Source organism: Vipera ursinii (assembly GCF_947247035.1).
Source record: "Vipera ursinii genome assembly, chromosome: 3".
Lineage (NCBI taxonomy): Eukaryota > Metazoa > Chordata > Lepidosauria > Squamata > Viperidae > Vipera > Vipera ursinii.
This window is the reverse complement of record NC_139516.1, coordinates 15,692,451-15,711,847: the sequence shown is the minus strand read 5'-3', so window position 1 is coordinate 15,711,847 and position 19,397 is coordinate 15,692,451. Positions and strand designations below refer to the sequence as shown.

At 39.0% G+C, this 19,397-nt stretch overlaps 1 protein-coding gene across 1 annotated transcript in view; it reads left to right on the top strand.

The window, feature by feature from the left end:
• Positions 1-5,927, top strand: part of RTF2 (replication termination factor 2) — a 74,343-nt gene extending 68,416 nt beyond the window's left edge. The window contains exons 7-9 of the mRNA XM_083357440.1: positions 1,813-1,867; positions 3,235-3,321; positions 5,002-5,927. Coding sequence (XP_083213566.1) covers positions 1,813-1,867; positions 3,235-3,321; positions 5,002-5,186 — 327 coding nt within the window. The 3' untranslated portion in view covers positions 5,187-5,927. The remainder of the gene's footprint in view (positions 1-1,812; positions 1,868-3,234; positions 3,322-5,001) is intronic.
• Positions 5,928-19,397: the final 13,470 nt, after the last annotated feature.

Genomic DNA, 19,397 nt, shown 5'->3' with positions numbered 1-19,397 from the left:
TAGATTGTAATATAAATATCTTTTCAATAGCTGTTGAATAAGCAATTATACATGCTGAAAACATTGGGCTGTGTTCAAGACACTCAATATGGTTCACTGGCTTTCAGCCAGTACAGGTTCACAGCCTGTTAGATCCTTGACTACTTTTTCTCCAAAACTTGGTCCATAAAGAATGTAGCAGCTGTTGATTATCATAAAAAAAAATCTGACCTCTATTTAGAGACAGAACCTTTAGTAAGCTGTATATTGCCAGCTTCCGGATTTCTCCCAAAATGAGCAATAAGTTCAAATGGTATATGAAAAGTGGGGAGAAAAAGAAATATATATATATATATATATATATATATATATATATATATATATATATATATATATATATATATATATATATATATATATATATATATATATATATATATGGGTGGAGTTAAAGCCATGTCTGTAGTCAGCTCCATTATTTTCAGAAGGTCCCCTACGCCAACTTTACCCTATGAGGCCATTTTGTTGTTTTCAGTCCAGTCTAAAGAAGGGCAAGTTTTGCTGTGATTTACAATAGTAAATGTGGAAGAATGTTGAATTAATCTCTTGTCTTGTAATAATTTATAAAGTCTTGGATTATGCAACCAAACACAACATCCTAGCCATATATGGATTATGTATATCTGTATGTAATATCCTGGTTTTGAAGCCTAAAAGTGTTGATGGAGGCATTGTTTATTCAATATAATACTGATTCTCTTTCTTTTACTGGTCTTTTCACTCTTGCATCTTCATTTTTTTAAAAAAAATACTTCAGCACAATACCTATCTAACGACTTGTAGGTCGTTAGATAGGTATTATATCTCATTTTTCCTATTCATTTTTGAAGACTGCATCAAAGGGAGGAAACAGAAAAATATGAATGTCAGAACTTAAAGAAATATACATCTTGAATTTTTGAAGAGACTGGTGAGGCTAGTCTTAAGATTTTACAGCTGACCCACTCCGACAAATAATTGTTTCGTGTTATTTCAAAATACAAAATTGTTTAGAATCTTATTAAGGGTTCAAGGTGCTGTAAGGTGCTTAGCAATCACACTGACCTCAATCAATACCTTTTAAGGTCAATTATTGACCTACTAAGGGGTGAGAAAAGGGTTTTAATCAAAAGCCATCTGCTGTTAACTCTTTCTCTAGAATGAAAAGGTAACATGCCACCCAGTGGACGACAGATGATACAAGCATATGGGGTTATCTTTCTCTCAAAACTAAATTTGCTTGACATATTTCTGTGTATACTGTTGGTATATTACTATAGTAATGTACTATAGTATGGTTTTGTTGAGTAGTTTTCTTCTTTTCTGAAAACTCCCAACAACTTATAAGAGACAGTTCTCTTTATTTTCAAACTCAAATGTAGCAACTGCCCTTCTTTGGCCCAAAAAGTGAAATAGACTGCATATCTTTCATGCTGGGTTTGCTCATTAGACCTATAAATGCCTTACTGGAATACTTGCAGAGCCAGAATGCATATCGGCAATACATCTGGATACAGATTTTCTCTTAGGTCAGACATGTTTCTCTCATAATTTTTTTCCAATACCTACTTATATATTTGCCTTACAAGAAATGTAAAGTAAAAAATGGACTTAGAAATATGTAGACTAGCCTTTAGCTGAGTAGATTGTGTAGTTTTCTAAGTCAAAAGCAAGGATGAATGAATGCATAAAGCACCTCTAAGCCAAGTGTATTCCTAGTTATCATAGGAATCTTTGGATTTTGCTAGTCTTTGAGCTTCTTAAATCGCTTCTGTTTTGTTTCTTTTGTTTCAGAAATCCAAGAAACCTAAGGTAGCAGAGGCCATTGTGAAATCAGAAGCCGCTGAAGGTAAATTGTTTATATTGGGTTCAGTTATTAATGTGGAAAAGAGATTGAAGATGTTATAAATCAAAATAAATAAAACGTATATTTTTTGTTATTATTTGCAACGATTGTGAGCTCTTTTGTTGTATAGAAACTAGAGCATATATTGAGGGAGTCTGCAGAATCTTATTAAATTAACTACTTTTTTTTAACTTCAGAGTACATTGAATCATAAATTAACCAAAAGGTTGTTTACACATAGCTATGTCGAACACATTTAACCAAGATTACCACAAAGATTATCAAGTTGCACAAATATTTATGCCTTTAGCTTTCCCATCTTGTTGTTGTTGTTGTTAGTTGCAAAGTCGTGTCCGACCCATCGCGACCCTATGGACAACGTTCCTCCAGGCCTTCCTGTCCTCTACCATCTTCTGGAGTCCATTTAGGCTCACGCCTACTGCTTCAGTGACTCCATCCAGCCACCTCATTCTCTGTCGTCCCCTTCTTCTATTGCACTCAACCTTTCCCAGCATTAGGCTCTTCTCCAGTGAGTCCTTCCTTCTCATTAGGTGGCCAAAGTATTTGAGTTTCAGCTTCAGGATCTGGCCTTCTAAAGAGCAGTCAGGGTTGATCTCCTCTAGGACTGACCGGTTTGATCGCCTTGCAGTCCAAGGGACTCGCAGGAGTCTTCTCCAGCACCATAGTTCAAAGGCTTCAATTCTTTGGCACTCAGCCTTTCTTATGGTCCAACTTTCACAGCCATACATTGCAACTGGGAAGACCATAGCCTTGACTATACGCACTTTTGTTGGCAGGGTGACGTCTCTGCTTTTTAGTGTGCTGTCTAGGTTTCCCATGGCTTTCCTCCCCAGGAGCAAGCGTCTTTTAATTTCTTGGCTGCAGTCCCCATCTGCAGTGATCTTGGAGCCCAGGAAAATAAAATCTGTCCCTACTTCCATTTTTTCCCCATCTATTTTCCAGGAATTGAGAGGGCCGGATGCCATGATCTTGGTTTTCTTAATGTTTAGTTTCCCATCTATTCAGGTTTATTAGGGCTACAGGAAGCATACTGTACTTGTTAAAATGTGATAGTTGAATCTCTAGTTATGAGATTGGAAAAAAGTAGCTGCCAGGTTTGTGCCATTGGAACCTAACACAAATGTCCTCATTCTGCAAAAACAAGTAGGCAAACATTGACACGCCTCCTCCTTTGCCCCTTCCTTTTTCTTTTAAAATTCAGCCAGTTATTCCTTCTCAAGATTAGCCTGATGAAGACTTGTCTTCCTGTGTCAGTCACAAAGTAATCTAATTGAAATTTAAAGTTTCAGTAATAAAACTGACCCATTTTGCACCATTTTACCTTTATTATTATTATTATTATTATACAGATTCACTGAGTCCATCTCAAGTAAATGCTGCAAAGGATGCTACACAAACTGGAGAAAAGAGAAGCATTACCTTCTGCAAGAGTTCAGGTTGGTGTAACATAAGAGATGGGGTATATGTTCTAAAAATGTATTTTAAAACTTTTCAATAAAAAAATCATCATAATAGTAAAGTTGGAAAGGACCTTGGAGGTCATCTAGTCCAACCCCCTGCTCAAGCAGGAAACCCTATACCATTTCAGACAAATGGCTGCCCAGTCTCTTCTTTAAAAACTTTCAGTGTTGGAGCATTCACAGCTTCCGGAGGCAGGTTGTTCCACTGGTTAATTGTTCTAACTGTCAGGAAGTTTCTCCTTAGTTCTAGGTTGCTTCTCTCCTTGATTAGTTTCCATCCATTGCTTCTTGTCCTGCTTTCAGGTGCTTTGGAGAATAGCTTGGCTCCCTCTTCTTTGTGGCAGCCCCTGAGATATTGGAACACTGCTATCATGTCACCCCTCACCCTTCTCTTCGTTAAACTAGACATACCCAATTCCAGCAACCGTTCCTTATATGTTTTAGCCTCCAGTCCCCCAATCATCTTTGTTGCTCTTTTTCATTTCCAAACCTAATATATAAATGCAGGTAGTCCTCGACTTACAACAGTTCATTTAGTGACCCTTCAAAGTAACAGTGGAGCTGAAAAAAGTAACTTGAATCTAACAGAATAACAGAGTTGGAAGGGACCTTGGAGGTCTTCTAGTCCAACCCTCTACTGAAGTAGGAAACCCTATATCAGGAACGTCAAACTGCCGGCTTGCGGGCCAGATGCATCACGACGAAACCGTGCCCTCCTCATTGCGTTGACCATTTTTCACACGACCATTGCAGCAGGCCCATGGTCACATGATCAAAATTCAGATGCTTGTCCATTGGTTCATATTTATGATAGTTGCAATGTCCCAGGGTCTATGTGATCAGTTTTTGTGACTTTCTGACAATGGGCAAGTCAGATTCATTTAACAATCTTGTTACTAACTTAACAACTGCAGTGAATCACTTAACAACTGTGGCAAGCAAGGTTGTAAAATAGGGGCAACACTCACTTAACCAATGTTTCACATAGTGACATAAATTTTGGGTTCAATTGTAGTCGTAACTCGAGGACTGCCGGTACTCCATTCAATAGTATTACAGGTGAAGCTCTTGCAACCAAGCATCTTCCTTCACTTTCATAAATTGAAAGATCAGAGTTTACAGAATTAAGTTCCTTTCTTACTGAGAGTACTTTCCCTAATGTTCTTAATCAGGTGTTATGGGTTGAGTTTTAAACATACGCAAACCAACCAGGCTTCCACCTTAAGTAAAAATTGAAAGTGGAGTATATAACTCCACTTTCTGGGCAGCTTGCTTGAACTTGGTTCTTGGCAGATTAATTGAGCTGCTGTGTTGTAAAAGATTCCTTGTCATACCTCAGAGGACCAAACACTTGGGTTGTAAGTATTTATGTGAAAAGTATATGTTATCTACATTTAGATAATTATAAAGATGATGATGATGATCATGTATCTTTACATGATTATCAAACTTTTTGGATAAAAAGCTATTCTGTCCTTAAAACAATATCGAAATACAAAAGTTTTTTTTTTTTTTGGAAAACTAATACTTTCAACTAACCTAAAATTTGGGGTATGACTATTTAGTAGGATATATGTTGTTTATTTGTGTATACATACTACTTTATCCATGGAGAATTCACGTTCCCTATTTTCTTTGTCCTCTGTTCTATGGCAGTCAGTGAAAAAGCGCCATCTTTCTCTGGAAAAAGCATCCAAGGTGCATCAGAGCCTGTGAAGAGGCCCTCAGTAGCCAGTGAGAAATCAGAAGCCTACAAGTCTATTTTTACTTCTCACAGCTCGGCCAAACGCTCTAAGGAAGAGTCTTCCAATTGGATTACACACACCGCATACTATTTCTGAAACAGAAAATTGTATGATTTTGAGCGTGTCCTGCTTTTTTGCCACCTGTTGCTTTCTGCTTATAGGAGAAGCTTTTGTTACTGGAAATAGCGCTTTTTAATAAGAAAACAGCTTCAAAAACAAGCCAGCATAGTTTTGAACAGGACATAATAAAAAAGGTAGCTGAACGTGGCTTTAAGTTTTTAAAGGGTAGCTACTTTGAATAAATGCTCACCATAAGAATGACTGTTTGATGTTCTTTTCAAAGAGGGTAACTGTGCTTATTTCAACTAGGTCCTGCTTAATCTGAACAATTAGGCTGCACCTGAGTGCATAGGCACACTTGGTATCTTGTAAATATTTTCTATCAATTTACCTTAGTGGGAGGTTTCAAAATTGTGAATGGAAAGATAGAAGCCAGCATTACATCACCCTAATTCTTCTCTAGATTTCTTACAGATGTCACTTGAGACATTTCCCCATCCTAGGGTCCAGATGTGAGATTAACTTAATAGGTCTTAGTCCTAAAGCAGATGCAAGAACGACATGTCCAAGAATTTTTGTGGGGTGATAAGCCACAATCACACATTTACCTTCTTTATTCTAACTTGTTCATCTTTCTTGATAATAGCTCTTTTTGATCTATCTGATATTGTTAATTATTAAATTATAACCGTAATTCTGCAGTTTCTAAAAAGAGCAAACAGTGTTTGTAACATTCTGACACCTTGTATATTCAAATAAAACACAGTAATTGAATAATTTGTCCTGCAATCTAGTATGTGATTCAGATTTATGTAGCTCAGCATAACTTTTTTTTTAGATTTTGGATCAAAAGAATGGCAAGCAGAAGGAGAATACATAAATTGTGACCTCTGAACTCTTCTGCAAGCTAGAATCTGCAAAGAGTAGGACCATACTTTATTGGACGTTAGATGAAAAATATGAGACAGAATATCCTCTCATTGAACGCAGAGTTCTTGATAAGAATTGAAGCAATCTTGAATAGAGATGAGACATTCTGATGAAGATATTTTACTGTTACATTCCTCCAAATATTTTTCCCAGAATCCTCAAGGCCTTAATGAAAAAGCCCTGCTTTCACCACTTGTCTAATTGCTTTGACAAGTGAGCACACAAAGAAACCTCCCGTGTAGATCTTCAAAATGCTACTAGAAAAGACAGTCCTTTAGGTGGAATTGGGAGTTCAAATCCAAGACAATGTAGAGTAGATACAATATTTCATCAATGCTGCAATAGGGAGTATTGTCCAGAACTTAGAGTCTCTAGGGCAGGGGTCGGCAACCTCGGCTCTTTTATGACTCGTGGACTTCAACTCCCAGAATTCCTGAGCCAGCTATGCTGGCTCAGGAATTCTGGGAGTTGAAGTGCACGAGTCATAAAAGAGCCGAGGTTGCCGACCCCTGCTCTAGGGCATGGGTGGGGAATGATGACCCTTTTATGACTTGTGGGCTTCAACTCCCAGAATTCTTGAGCCAGCTATGCTGCTCAGGAATTCTGGGAGTTGACGTCCATAAGTCATAAAAGGGCCATCGTTCCCCACCTCTCCTTTAGAGTACTGTCCCATCCTCTTCCCCTCCATTTTAGAAATTGGAACACCCAATGTAATTCTGTGAGAAGTAAACACACACCACTGATCTTTAAGGCCTTTATTAGAACCAACCAAGAATGTACAAGTGAACGTATAAACTTTCAAGATGTCTTCTAGACAACTTGAGAACTTCTGCTTCGCTATGGGCCACAATAACATGATGAGATCCTCTAATTATGAAGTGATCTCCAGATTAAAAGATAGCAGTTCTCCCCTGCCTATTTGCCAGCTCCTGGAAGAGTCACATATACATCTAGATATCTGCCGAATCAGCATCTCCTTTTTAAGACAAACTACTAAGGACAGTGCTGTTCAGCAATGGAGGAGGAGATGTTGATTGGTTGTTAAGACATTGCTAGAGTTGCATTTGCACTATTGGGGGGCTGTCTTTGTGAATCCAGGAGGTATCCGCAGCTGAGGACTCATTGGTCAAGCAGGATCAGAGAGAGACATCTATAGAACAGACTGACCAGTGGCAAAACATATTTCTTTTGGAAAGGATAGGCCAGGGATCAGTTTGACAAAGCAGTTGAAACTCCTAAACATCAAAAGAGTGTTATTTTCCTCTTTTCCAATATAAGTAGCTGACTGAATATACGAAAGAACATTCATGTGAATCAGAAAGAAAAAGTCAAAATGCAAAACAACAGCAACAACAAAACTTGTAAAGAAATATATGAATATTAAAAGTAACACAATCCATTTGAAAAGTATTGTTAATGATAAATTATTGTGATACAGAGGAAGAGTGAGAGAGTGTGCATAAAATTCCAGTCCTTTGTTTATCCTCTCCCTGACAACTATTTTCAATATTTTAATATTAATGTTATAGTTGTAATAGATATCCAGCTATGGATTTCTAGCATAACCGGGTCATCTTGATCTTGGATTAGCACTGCTCAATTTTTTTGTCAGGACCGAAGGGCAGTTGAAATTGAGTTGTTCTAAAACTGATCCTATTTAATTTGGCAGTACTTCTTCAGTTATTCCTCATTAGTGTGTTTCCAGATGAATTAACTCATCGCCTCTTCTTGCCAAAAAGACAAAGCAGGCCATTGTGTGCTGTTTCCATAATGCCTTCCAACTAACATGACCATGCTAGCTGGGGATGATGAGAGCTGTACTCCTCCTATACATTTGAAGAAGGGACAGCACAAATATAAATGAAAACAGTACTGCCACCTTGTGTTGGTTTCCAGAAGGAGCTTTTGAAAAATTTTGCAGGACTAATACAAGTGGGAATTTTGACTGCCTAGCAATGATTCTTTGTATAGTTAAAAACTCGGGGAAAATGTCACAAGTTCTGGGATTCTTAAAAGCATGCACAAGCTATAAGACATTTGAGATGTTATCTCAAAGGTGTTTTTTTTTTAAAAAAAAGGCAACTGGACTTTCTTGGGGGATTTTTCCTTGAAAATGTTACACTTTCCATCCAAGGAAGTCCAGTTGCCTTTTGAAAAGCACCTTTGGGACAACCATGACCTGGATGACTGACAAATTCCATAGACATTTGAGGTGTTACTAATAATGACATTACCCTTAAGGTGCTTTTTTGTTTCTTCCCCTAATACAGACATGTCAAACACAAGGCCCGGGGCCCAGATCTGGCCCGCGAAGTGGTTTCATGTGGCCCGCGAAGCCATCCTGGAAACAAGTGAGGGAACGGCCCCCACTGCCTTTGCCCTGACCCAGAGACCCTCCTTCTGCCAGAGACCCTCAGATCTGTCCCACTCCTGCCCAGGCCCCCATAGGCACCCTTGATGCGAACAATGTAGAGCTGGCCATGCCCACCCAGTAGGCCATACGCATTCTAGCCACGCCCACCCAGTAGGCCACGCCCACCCTGGCCATACCCACCCGGCCCCCTGAGGGCAACCACAATGCTGATGCGGCCCTCAATGAAATTGAGTTTGACACCCCTGCCCTAATATTAATAAAACTGAGTTCAAAATCAGACAATTGTGTTTACTATTTGGGCAACATTCCTACTATGTAAGTACCAGCTTCAGTGGCTGCAATAATTTTTGCCACTTTATAGACTTAATTAGTCATCTTTGTCACACTCGATTTGTCATATCATTTGCATAATATTTTTCTTTTTCTAAATTATTAACCCATAAAAAAAAAACAATTTTACATCCTTGAGAATTTTCTCCCAGATCAAAACATTGTGAGGCTTTCTCGTCCTGCTCTTTTCTATTTATAAATGAGCGCTTGACCTTTTCCTCTTGTTCTTCTCTTCCTTTTTTTTCTTTTTGATTGTGAAGCAGAGTAGCTAATTTCTCGTTATAGAAGGCAAAAATGTGACAGTCCGATTCACAGGGTAGATCTATGTTTTGACAGTATCTCCTTAGCTTTTCTCCAAAGAGGAGGTTAATCTTTGAGAAATAATGTAAATGTCTGTTTATAGCTGGCTTATCTACCTTCTGGTTCATAGAAATGTTCAGCTATTGTTGCATCATAATTTTCAACATCCCCATCTCGATAGTGAGTGCTGATAGAAATCGCAGCTTAGCCAGAAATAGTCTGTTTCCTAACAACAAAACTTCACTGTAAGCCTTGTTACAAAGTCGTGCTATGCGTTGCTAAGCAGTATTAATTTCAGAGTTAGGTTAATCCATAATAAATACATTTTAAGACAACTGAGTGGAACGAAGGATGAGTTTTGCTTATAATCTCTTGCCCAACCACAGAAGTAGATGTCCAGAAAAGCTAAAAAGTCTATATTAAGAGCTATTTAAAAAGTATTCCATTGTGGTTTCCAAGACTGGACAGTAAAAGCGCTCAGTTATCACCTGGAAAATGCTAAATACTCGGTCAGAAATATTAGGCTGCTTACAAAAATGCAGCATACTTATGTTACAATGCAAAACCTCAGTAGTTGTTTCTGCCTCCTTTTGTGTGTGTGTGTGTGTGTGTGTGTGTGTGCGTGTGCGCCTTTCAGTCAACATTGGTTCCTGGTGGACTGCCTGAATTAACCCCTGCAGTTTTTTGACAAGATTTTCCAAAGCGTCTGGAAGTTGAATCATGGCAACCGGACTTTTTCTCTTTTTTGGTTTGAAATGTTTCACTGCTTATCCAAGTAGTTTGTTCAGGCTTCCTTGTTTTCCAAAGTGGTTTGCCTGCTTCCTAGGACTGAGAGAGAGTGATTGGTCCAAGGTCATCTAGCTTGCTTTGTGTCTAAGGCAGGGGTAGGCAACCTTGGCTTTTTTATGACTCGTGGACTTCAGCTCCCAGAATTCCTGAGCCAGCATGGCTCAGCTTGGAAACCTCTCCCTTTCCCCTCAGCATGGCTGGCTCAGGAATTCTGGGAGTTGCAAGTCCACAAGTCATAAAAGATCCAAGGTTGCCTACTCCTGGTAAGGCAAGACTAGAATTCACAGTCTTCCAGTTGGGGGGAATAAGAGAAAAAGAGTTTAACATAGCTGGCCACACAAGCCAATCTCACTAAATTGATCTGTTTGGTATCAAGTGAGTTGGTAGCTTTTGAGACCTGCTTCTCAAAAAAAGAGTTGGATAAACTTTTTGAGGGTCCTCTTTTCCTAAATTTAGTCTAGATATTATTTAAAAATTAACATGCATTTTTAAAATTCTTTCAACCTTGATGGGTTATATTAGTTTATCAGATTTCATACTAGTTTGTTTTTCTCCTATGCTTAATGTGATGTATAACAAAATTGTAAAAACTCGTGAAAGTCCCAATTTTAGAACAACAAAACCTGCACCCAACTGAAAGTAATCAAGCTTATAGCATGAATCATAAGAAGTCTAAAAATATAACAGAAGTAGAAGTGTTTATACATATGTTCTCTTCTGCTTTGGTCTAAAAGCTCGAGAATATAAAAATAACTTACCTAGATCCAAAAATAAAATAGGCACTAAGAAGACTACTGCCAAGAATATTCCATAAGGGAGCAGGAACCAAGACTTGTGGGCCTCTGAGTGAAAGTTTCCAGAATAGATTCTCTCTTTTAAGATCTTGATTCTTAGATCCTGACAAACAGGGAGACAACCCCCACACATCTATATAAATAAGAAAGTGGTGTGTTCACTGAATCATAGAACTAAAAAGAACCATTTAAAGAACCAGATCCAATCACCTACTCATCTCAGAAATCTAAATTAAGCTACCCCTGACTATGGCAACCAAGACTGCTAAGAAAATTATACCTGTCTAAACAACCTGCCTCTCAATCTCATGGGCAAGTCAACGTTGTCCCCATCTACCACTTCTTTTTTTTCCCCAGTGACATTGGTGGTCCTGCTGTTCCTTCTATCAGTCTGGAAGAACAAAATAGTCATGAAAAGAGGTTAGCAGCTACTGGAAAGGAGAAGCAGCCAATAGAAGCTGGATAGATTCCAGTTAGTTCATCACACTTCTGTCACCATCAATGCAACACAAATCATGCAGCGGTGGTGTCAGGAAAAGATGGAAAGCACTCCTTCCACAGCAGTTCAGGAATGCCCTATGTTAACTGTCCTCAGCTCTGTCTGGGAATAAAAACAAAGATCATACAGATGTGCCCCTGAAGAACTGGTACTGAGTCAAATTCAAATGAATGTTAGACGATGTGTAGATGGGGCCTAAGACAATTTTATGGGTGTACAACTCACTGGTTTCTATGAGTGGTGGAGATTCCCACAAGGTCAAATGCATCTCCAATGTAGCAAGATGAATGTTTTTCTCCTTTCATTGTCACGTACCTAGCTGGATTATAGGATCAACATTAGTTCTTTCATAAGTGGTGTGGCTTAATTTTTCAGTGTTTAGGCGCCAGTTCCTGTCAGCATAATTTGGGATGGAAGAACTGTAACATACTCATCCACATAGTCAGCTCAGTGACAGGTACCAATTTAAAAGGGGGCTGCTTGTATTCTATAAATCCAAGTTAGTAAGAAAACAAAAGAGGAGCCAAAAGCTAGTTAATAGCGTGGGCAGAATTCACAAACAGAACAAAGCAACAACGATGTACAATAGAGAAATCCTACCTGGAGTCCAAGAGCTGCATGTAGACCCTAAAATCTTTGGGTTCATCCACCCAATGTCTCCCAAAATTAAATTTAAATTAATAAAAATGTATTACCCAAAACTGAATTTTAATATAAAGGAGAAGATCCTAAATGCATTATAGCAAGACAGCTACTTTCAATTTTAGTAACCTTATAAATGCAACTATGAATGAAATGCTAAAGATAAAAATTGAGATATATTTTTTTCTTGATCCAAACCCAAAGGTGCTTTTTTCAAAAGGCAACTGGAGTTATTTTTGCTGCTCATTCAAGAAACTTCATCAGTTCTGACTCAGTTTCAGTCAGAATTAAAGGAGCTGCTTGGATGAGAAGTGAAACATCTTCAAGGAAAAACAAGTCCAGTTGCCTTTTGAAAAAACACCTTTGGGACAACCATGATCCGGATGACCGAGAATCTCCATAGACATTTGATCCTACTCATTTCTTTTCCAAAATTGTAAGCTCCAATCATTTAGAAAGCCAAGGAAGTTTGATGCATTGCCAAACGATACTGGGGAAAAAGCAGAGCTCAAAGAACGTCAAAGACTAAATCAGGGGTCTTCAAACTTGGCCCTTTTATGACTTGTGGACTTCAAATCCCAGAATTCCTCAGCCAGGCATGCTGGCTGAGGAATTCTGGGAGTTGAAGTCCACAAGTCATAAAAGGCCCAGGTTTGAAGACCCTTGGACTAAACACACTGAATTGGGTTGGAGTATACACATAGATTTCTCACGTTGGCCTCTGGGAGTTTTTCCAGAATTCCAGCCAATGATTCATCAGAGCAGGATTTAGGGGCATCAGTCCAAAACTCCATTTAGCGAAATGAACAAGAGGGCCAATGGAGTGGGTGGTTAAACTATTGAACTTGGCCATGGGAGAACCAAGTTGAATCCCATGTTTCAGCCATGGAACCTCATTGTGTGAGTGTGGATCATTTTCTTTCCATCCAACCTATCTCACACAGCAATTATTAGTATTATTATGGGGAAAAATTGGAGAAGGGAATTGTCTTTGTCGCAGTTTGAGTCCCTCTGTGAGGGAGATCAGCGGTTTCTACATTTGATAAATAAGTAAAATTTTAAAAAAGAAAGAAATAATAAGAGGAAACTCATTAGAAAGACAGAAAGGTTGTTTCAGGTCACTTGTATATTTACAAAAAAGGAGACATCTCTTAACATAATATCTTCCAGTCTAAAATCATTCAGCTGTATTATGTTTGCCTGGCTATGGAGTTTCTCAGTCATCCAGTCCTGGTGGTCCCAAAGGTGCTTTTCCAAAAGGCAACTGGACTTTTTTGATTTTATCCTTGAAAATGTTTTGCTTCTCATCCAAGAAGTTTAGAACTGAAGAAGCTTCTTGGATGAGAAGTGAAAATTTTTCAAGGATAAAATCAAGAAAGTCCAGTTGCCTTTTGGGAAAAAAAAACACCTTTGGGACATTGTTTGGTTGTTGACAACTGCTGTTTCAGCTTTTTTTAAAAAACAAGAATTCCCAGATGGTTTGCACTGCAGACGTAACACCTTCTTTAAAACTAAGAATTAAACACACACACACACACACACTGGGAATGGAAAGCCTGGGTTCCACTGGAAATCAAACTTGATAGCTGAGTGATGTAGAATAGTTGTGCTGTGACTGCAGATTTTGCTTGTTAGCAATTATTTTGTATGGAAAGTTGGAGTGAGAAATATGATTTTTGCCTTAAGCAAAAGCTGTGCGCCTGGACTGTCTCAGGAGCAAATGTTCTTGTGCTTTTTAAAAAAGCTTGAAACAGAGCAGACACCTGCTGGAGCTTAACTCCCATTCCCAGTGTCACATTTTCATCCTAGGAGGCTCAGCTCAGCTCAGTTTAATTGGGAGAAAAGGGATAATTATCTTTTAATATTCTTTCACAGGTTTAAATCTTATAAGCACTTTTCTGTTATGAGCTCTTGGACAGAATGATGTGGGTGTAAACAAACTTCAAGCTCATTCACAGAGTTGGATGGGGAGGGCAGGCAAGCCAACCCGAGAATTTTTTTTTTTGCTGACTTGCAAGTTTCACTAATACTGACAGCTTTTTCTTACTTGTATATAATTACTTACTTGCATGACAAACTGAGCCACAACAATGAGCCACCCACAGTTTAGCCTGGCTCATTGTGCAAATTTAGCTCACGTAGTTAGGGGTCAGTATATTGTACAAGATGCCCCAAATTGGGATGATTCTATAAAGTATAGTTATCTTATGAATTTATTGAGTTTGTTATATAACTGCTTACTGGTCATTCTGTTTTGCAAGAAATGTGTGAAATTGGAGTTAAACACTATTGAGCCAGTCCTGTCTGAAGACATTTCCATGATCATATGGCCAACATGACATCACATAGCATTGTTCCCTACCCACCAAAGTGGTACCTATTTATCTACTCGTATTTGCATGCTTTCAAACTGCTAGGTTGGCAGGAGCTGGGGTGAGTACAGGAGCTCACCCCATCACTTGGTGCTCAGGTCTCGAACCTGGGCTGCTGGCTTTCCAGCCAACAAGCCCAGTGTCTCAACTGCTCAGCCACTGCGCCACCCTATTTAGAGTAAAAAAAAGTATTCTATTTAGGGAAATCATGAGTAACAGGGTCACGTGAGTGTTAAAAGATTTTCAAAATTATTTAATATTTATTTATTAATTTTGTGCTACTAATAAAGACAATAGTGACACAGAAGGAAAAAACAACAACAAAGGCCTGAAATTTTTACCCAACTTGTGATCCAGTTTTCCTCATTAATATTTGTGTTTATGAACTTCATGATATTTGTTTGGATGCATACATCATACTAAAGCTGACTTATATTAACCGCATTTTGTTTAAAGAAACAAAATGGATGCTATTCGGATGTAGTGCTACATATAGATTGCAAACCACAATTGCTGCACTTCACAGTGCAATAAATCAAACCAATTCACACTGGTTAATCCAATGCATTAATGATATCATTGTTGCTGTGGAAACCATTGTAAGATTACATGTAGTGTTCCTCTTACTTGCAATTTTGTCGAACCATATATGCAAAAGATAGTTTAATCCAGTTAACATCTGTATGACTTGTAGAGCTGTTCATATTATTCAGTAATGCCATTCTTTTAACAGTTGATTTCAAAGTTGTCTTTTTTCGAAAAATGGCTTAGGACATTATTCATTTTAAGTCACTCTAGAGAAGTGCCGCGGTGGCTCAGTGGGTTAGGATGCTGAGCTTGTCAATCAGAAGGTTGGCAGTTTGGCAGGTCGAATCCCGAGTGCCGTGTAACAGAGTGAGCGCCTGTTACTGGTCCCAGCTTCTGCCAACCTAGCAGTTCAAAAGCACATAAAAATGCAAGTAGAAAAATAGGGACCACTCCGGTGAGAAGGTAACAGCGTTCCGTGCGCCTTTGGCATCTAGTCAGGCCAGCCACATGACCACAGAGACGTCCTCGGACAAGCGCTGGCTCTTTGGCTTTGAAACAGAGATGACCACCGGCCCCTAGAGTTGGAAACGACTAGCACGCATGTGCGAGGGAACCTTTACCTTTAGAGAAGTGCCATTGTAATCATTGAGGCAGATTGCCATGGCCAACTGAAATCTGATCAGTTTCCATGAGTCTTTGTTGCGAAAGATTTCATCTGAAATGAATTCCAGGGACAATTTTCTTTCATTGGCAGTAGAAAAAATACATTGAACAAATGACAGAATATTCTAATAAGCTCCTTCTTCACTTCTGATAATGTTCTTTTAAACAAAAAAAAATTCTCAAACTGGTAAGTTTGCTATGCCTATCTCCAAATTAACTTTCAATGCTCTTTTTAGTAATACTTCCAGCTTGGCTCAGGGGGTCTCAAACTATGGATTGCAGCCCCCTGTCAGGGCAGAAAGAAATTTGAGGGGGGGTTTCAGTTTGCAATACTGCCATTTCTGGAACCACATCCTAACAGGCTCCAGCTATATCTACTAAGTCCACCCTCCTTCCAAGATCTGGTATGAACTCACCACCTCCAACACCTAATTCAGGGGTAGGCAACCGTGGCTCTTTTATGACTCATGGACTTCAATTCCCAGAATTAGTGATGTTTTTCATCCAAAATTACTGCTTGAAAGCGAGAATGTACAAAGTTTCTTGGGGAGGGAGAGGGGCTATCTCCAAATGCTGATTTATGGCTTGGAAAAAACACGTGTGCACACATTTCAAACTCTGCTAACACCTTTCCCCCAAATTCAGTTTAGCTTTTTAAGCTAGACAGCAGCCAAGGAAATCAAACAGGAATTCCTTATTTCAAAGTAGGCATCTCTTTAGCACAGCTGAGTTGCAGTTATTAGCTTTGCCCATAGGATGGCAATATCAGCACAGCCTTTTTTTGAAAGTGGGTTTTGTGAGGAGAGATCAGTCAAAATAAAAGTCTCCGAAGTGACATGAGTGGAGTGAAAATTAAAATTAATAAAATAACTCAATAGATTCTGGATTCCAGACTGGAGCTGTCTGGAGTAAAGTGACAGTAGAAAGCAGGAAATAAGGATTTAATGATCTTAGAAGGGAAGGGCCCGCTCTGGATTTAAATATGTTATTTAATTCCCATTCTGTGATTTTGGGTATTCCTAAACTCAGTGCTCCTGTACTTGGTAGCCCACCTCTTACACTTACTGTGACCCTAAGCTTTTGCCCAAAGTACTACCCTAATGTGAGAATTAATATCTCACAGTCTGATAGTTTTGGGTTAGTATCCAGAATTTGTAATTAGCCTGGTGGAGATTTCTGGCAAATGTGATCCGAGTATACACATTGATAATAAGCAGGTGAAATCCTTTTCCTGTGACTTCTACATAGACAGTGGTATATTTATAGGTCAATTATGTTTTTTTATATAAGTAGATGTATACTCCTCATTTTAGATGGAAAGAGAGAAGTTATGGTGTGAGCTTTCTTTATCTCTTCCTTTCTCTCCCTTGCCCTCACAGCAAACACGTGAGTAGACTTGATTGAAAGAGGAGGTGGGACTCAACCCTTCCCAACTTTGCAGAGTGGCAGAAATTGAAGACCTCCCTCACCACAGAATCATAGGGTTGCAAAGGACCCTGTGGTCTTCTTGTTCATTCCGCTGCCCAAGGCAAGAGCACTTATTCCATCTCAGACAAATGATTGTCCAATGTTTTCTTGAAAACCTTCACCTATTGAGCACCCAGAACTTCAGGAGGCAAGCTGTTCCACTGACTAAGTTTCCTTTCCTTATTTTATCATCATTGACTTCAAATCCAAAGAAGGTATTCAGGCTTTAAAACACAGGTGTCAAACTCGCTGCATCATAGTAGTAGCAGTAGTAACTGTGAGAGGGATCTCGGAGTCCTAGTAGACAATCACTTCAATATGAGCCAGCAGTGTGCCGCAGCTGCCAAAAAAGCCAACACAGTGCTAGGCTGCAGTAACAGAGGGATAGAATCAAGATCAAGTGAAGTATTAATACCACTTTACAATGTCTTGGTAAAGCCACACCTGGAATATTGCATCCAGTTTTGGTCACCACGATGTAAAAAATATGTCGAGACTCTAGAAAGAGTACAGAGAAGAGCAACAAAGATGATTGGGGGACTGGAGGCTAAAACATATTGGGAACGGTTGCTGGAATTGGGTATATCTAGTTTAACGAAGAGAAGGGTGAGGGGTGACATGATTGCAGTGTTCCAATATCTCAGGTGCTGCCACAAAGAAGAGGGAGTCAAGCTATTCTCCAAAGCACCTGAAAGCAGGACAAGAAGCAATGGATGGAAACTAGTCAAGGAGAGAAGCAACCTAGAACTAAGGAGAAACTACCTGACAGTTAGAACAATTAACCAGTGGAACAACCTGCCTCCAGAAGTGGTGAATGCTCCAACACTGGAAGTTTTTAAGAAGAGACTGGACAGCCATTTGCCTGAAATGGTATAGGGTTGAGCAGGGGGTTGGACTAGATGACCTCCAAAATCCCTTCCAACTTTATTATTATTATTATTATTATTATTATTATTATTATTATTATTATTATTATTATTATTATTATCTGATGTGTCACGACGTATCGTGACTTTTTTTGCATTGCCAGAGCTGGGGTGGGCACGGCCTCTGTATGATGCAACCGGCCCATGGGCCTGCAATTTGACACCCCTGCTTTAAAACAAGTTTACTTACCGTAATTTGAAAAAGATGGTGATTTTAGGCATTGTACTTTCAGATACTGTATTTTGGAACAGATTAGATATTGGAACTGATTCAGATGATTTAAAAAGAAGTTTAGGTATAATCATCGAGAAGCATCTTCCAATGACCAAAATCAAAAATTAATAATTATTCCAACCCCACAATAAAATTCATACATTGCAGATTTATTCCCTATGTTTGACACCCCAGTGTGAATGCCAATTCTCCTGTTGCAGGAATGTCACCATCCTCATGCAAGAGGACAAGGCCACCTAACAAGCTTGCACAGAGCTAGATAAAGAAAACTGTTGTGATGGGCTAAACTAGATGACCCCAGAGGCAACACAGTTAGGGTTAAAGATGCTCAGTTGGTTACAGAGGGAAGGCTGACTGATTCTTATGAGATGAGGAACAGCAAACTATAAATATGAGGACAGAGTGGAGAGAACAAGGATGGTTGACTAGAATTTTGCAGAAGCTAATGGGCTACATTTTTATGAATCTCAGTTGTCTCTTTAAATATCAAAGGCAAAAGGAATGGAATAGCAAAAGAGAGTTGTCTCCACGCTCTGTTTCTCAACTTTTCTGCAACAGTAGCTGATCCCTCTTTGTTGAAAGCAGGATGCTGAATCCAGCTATGCTCTTAGCCTGATTTTCTAGGAATCATGCTGTCCTACAGAGTGAATAGTTGCAAGGGAATAAGTATTTCATGTCCTGCAGGGGAGGTGGGACAAATTTTCCCACAATATTATATTATAAATTATTATATTCTGAATGCTTTCATATGCCACTGTTTCCAAAATTAATAGTTTTAGTAATTGTAATTTGAGAAACTTCAGACAGTTGAAAAATAAAGTTCACCACAGCTGCCTATTGTCTTAAAAGGCTGGATGGTTTCTGAGCTGAAAAACTCTTTCTTTTTTCCAAATTGCTTCTTGTATAACTAGAGATGCCAACTTTGATCCAAATCCTTTGAAAGAAGCTCTTGAACATGCAGACATTAGCAAGTGATAATGATGATCACCATGTTGTGAAATCCTTCCCTGACTGATTTCTTCCATTAAAAAACTGTTAAAGAAGCAGTGATAGAATAGAACAACCTTGCTTTACAAAGACCTAATGCATTTTTCCCCAATCCAACTGCAGGATAATTCTTAAGTTGGTTCTCAAGTCACTAGAACCAACCTTCTACAGGTGTTGCTCCCAGATACTGCAAGAAGCAAAAGGGTGCAAATAAGGAGTTGGAGTTTGGACTGTAAACCCTGAACCTCCATCAGAATTGAGTGTAAAGAGCAGAGGCATCCCAGAGTGGGGATGAGGCAAAAATCTACAAGATGGTAGGCATTTGACCTTGGGATCAAAGTTAGAATAGAATACAGCTGGAAGGGACCTTGGAGGTCATCTAGTCCAGCCCCCTGCTCAAGCAGGAAAGCC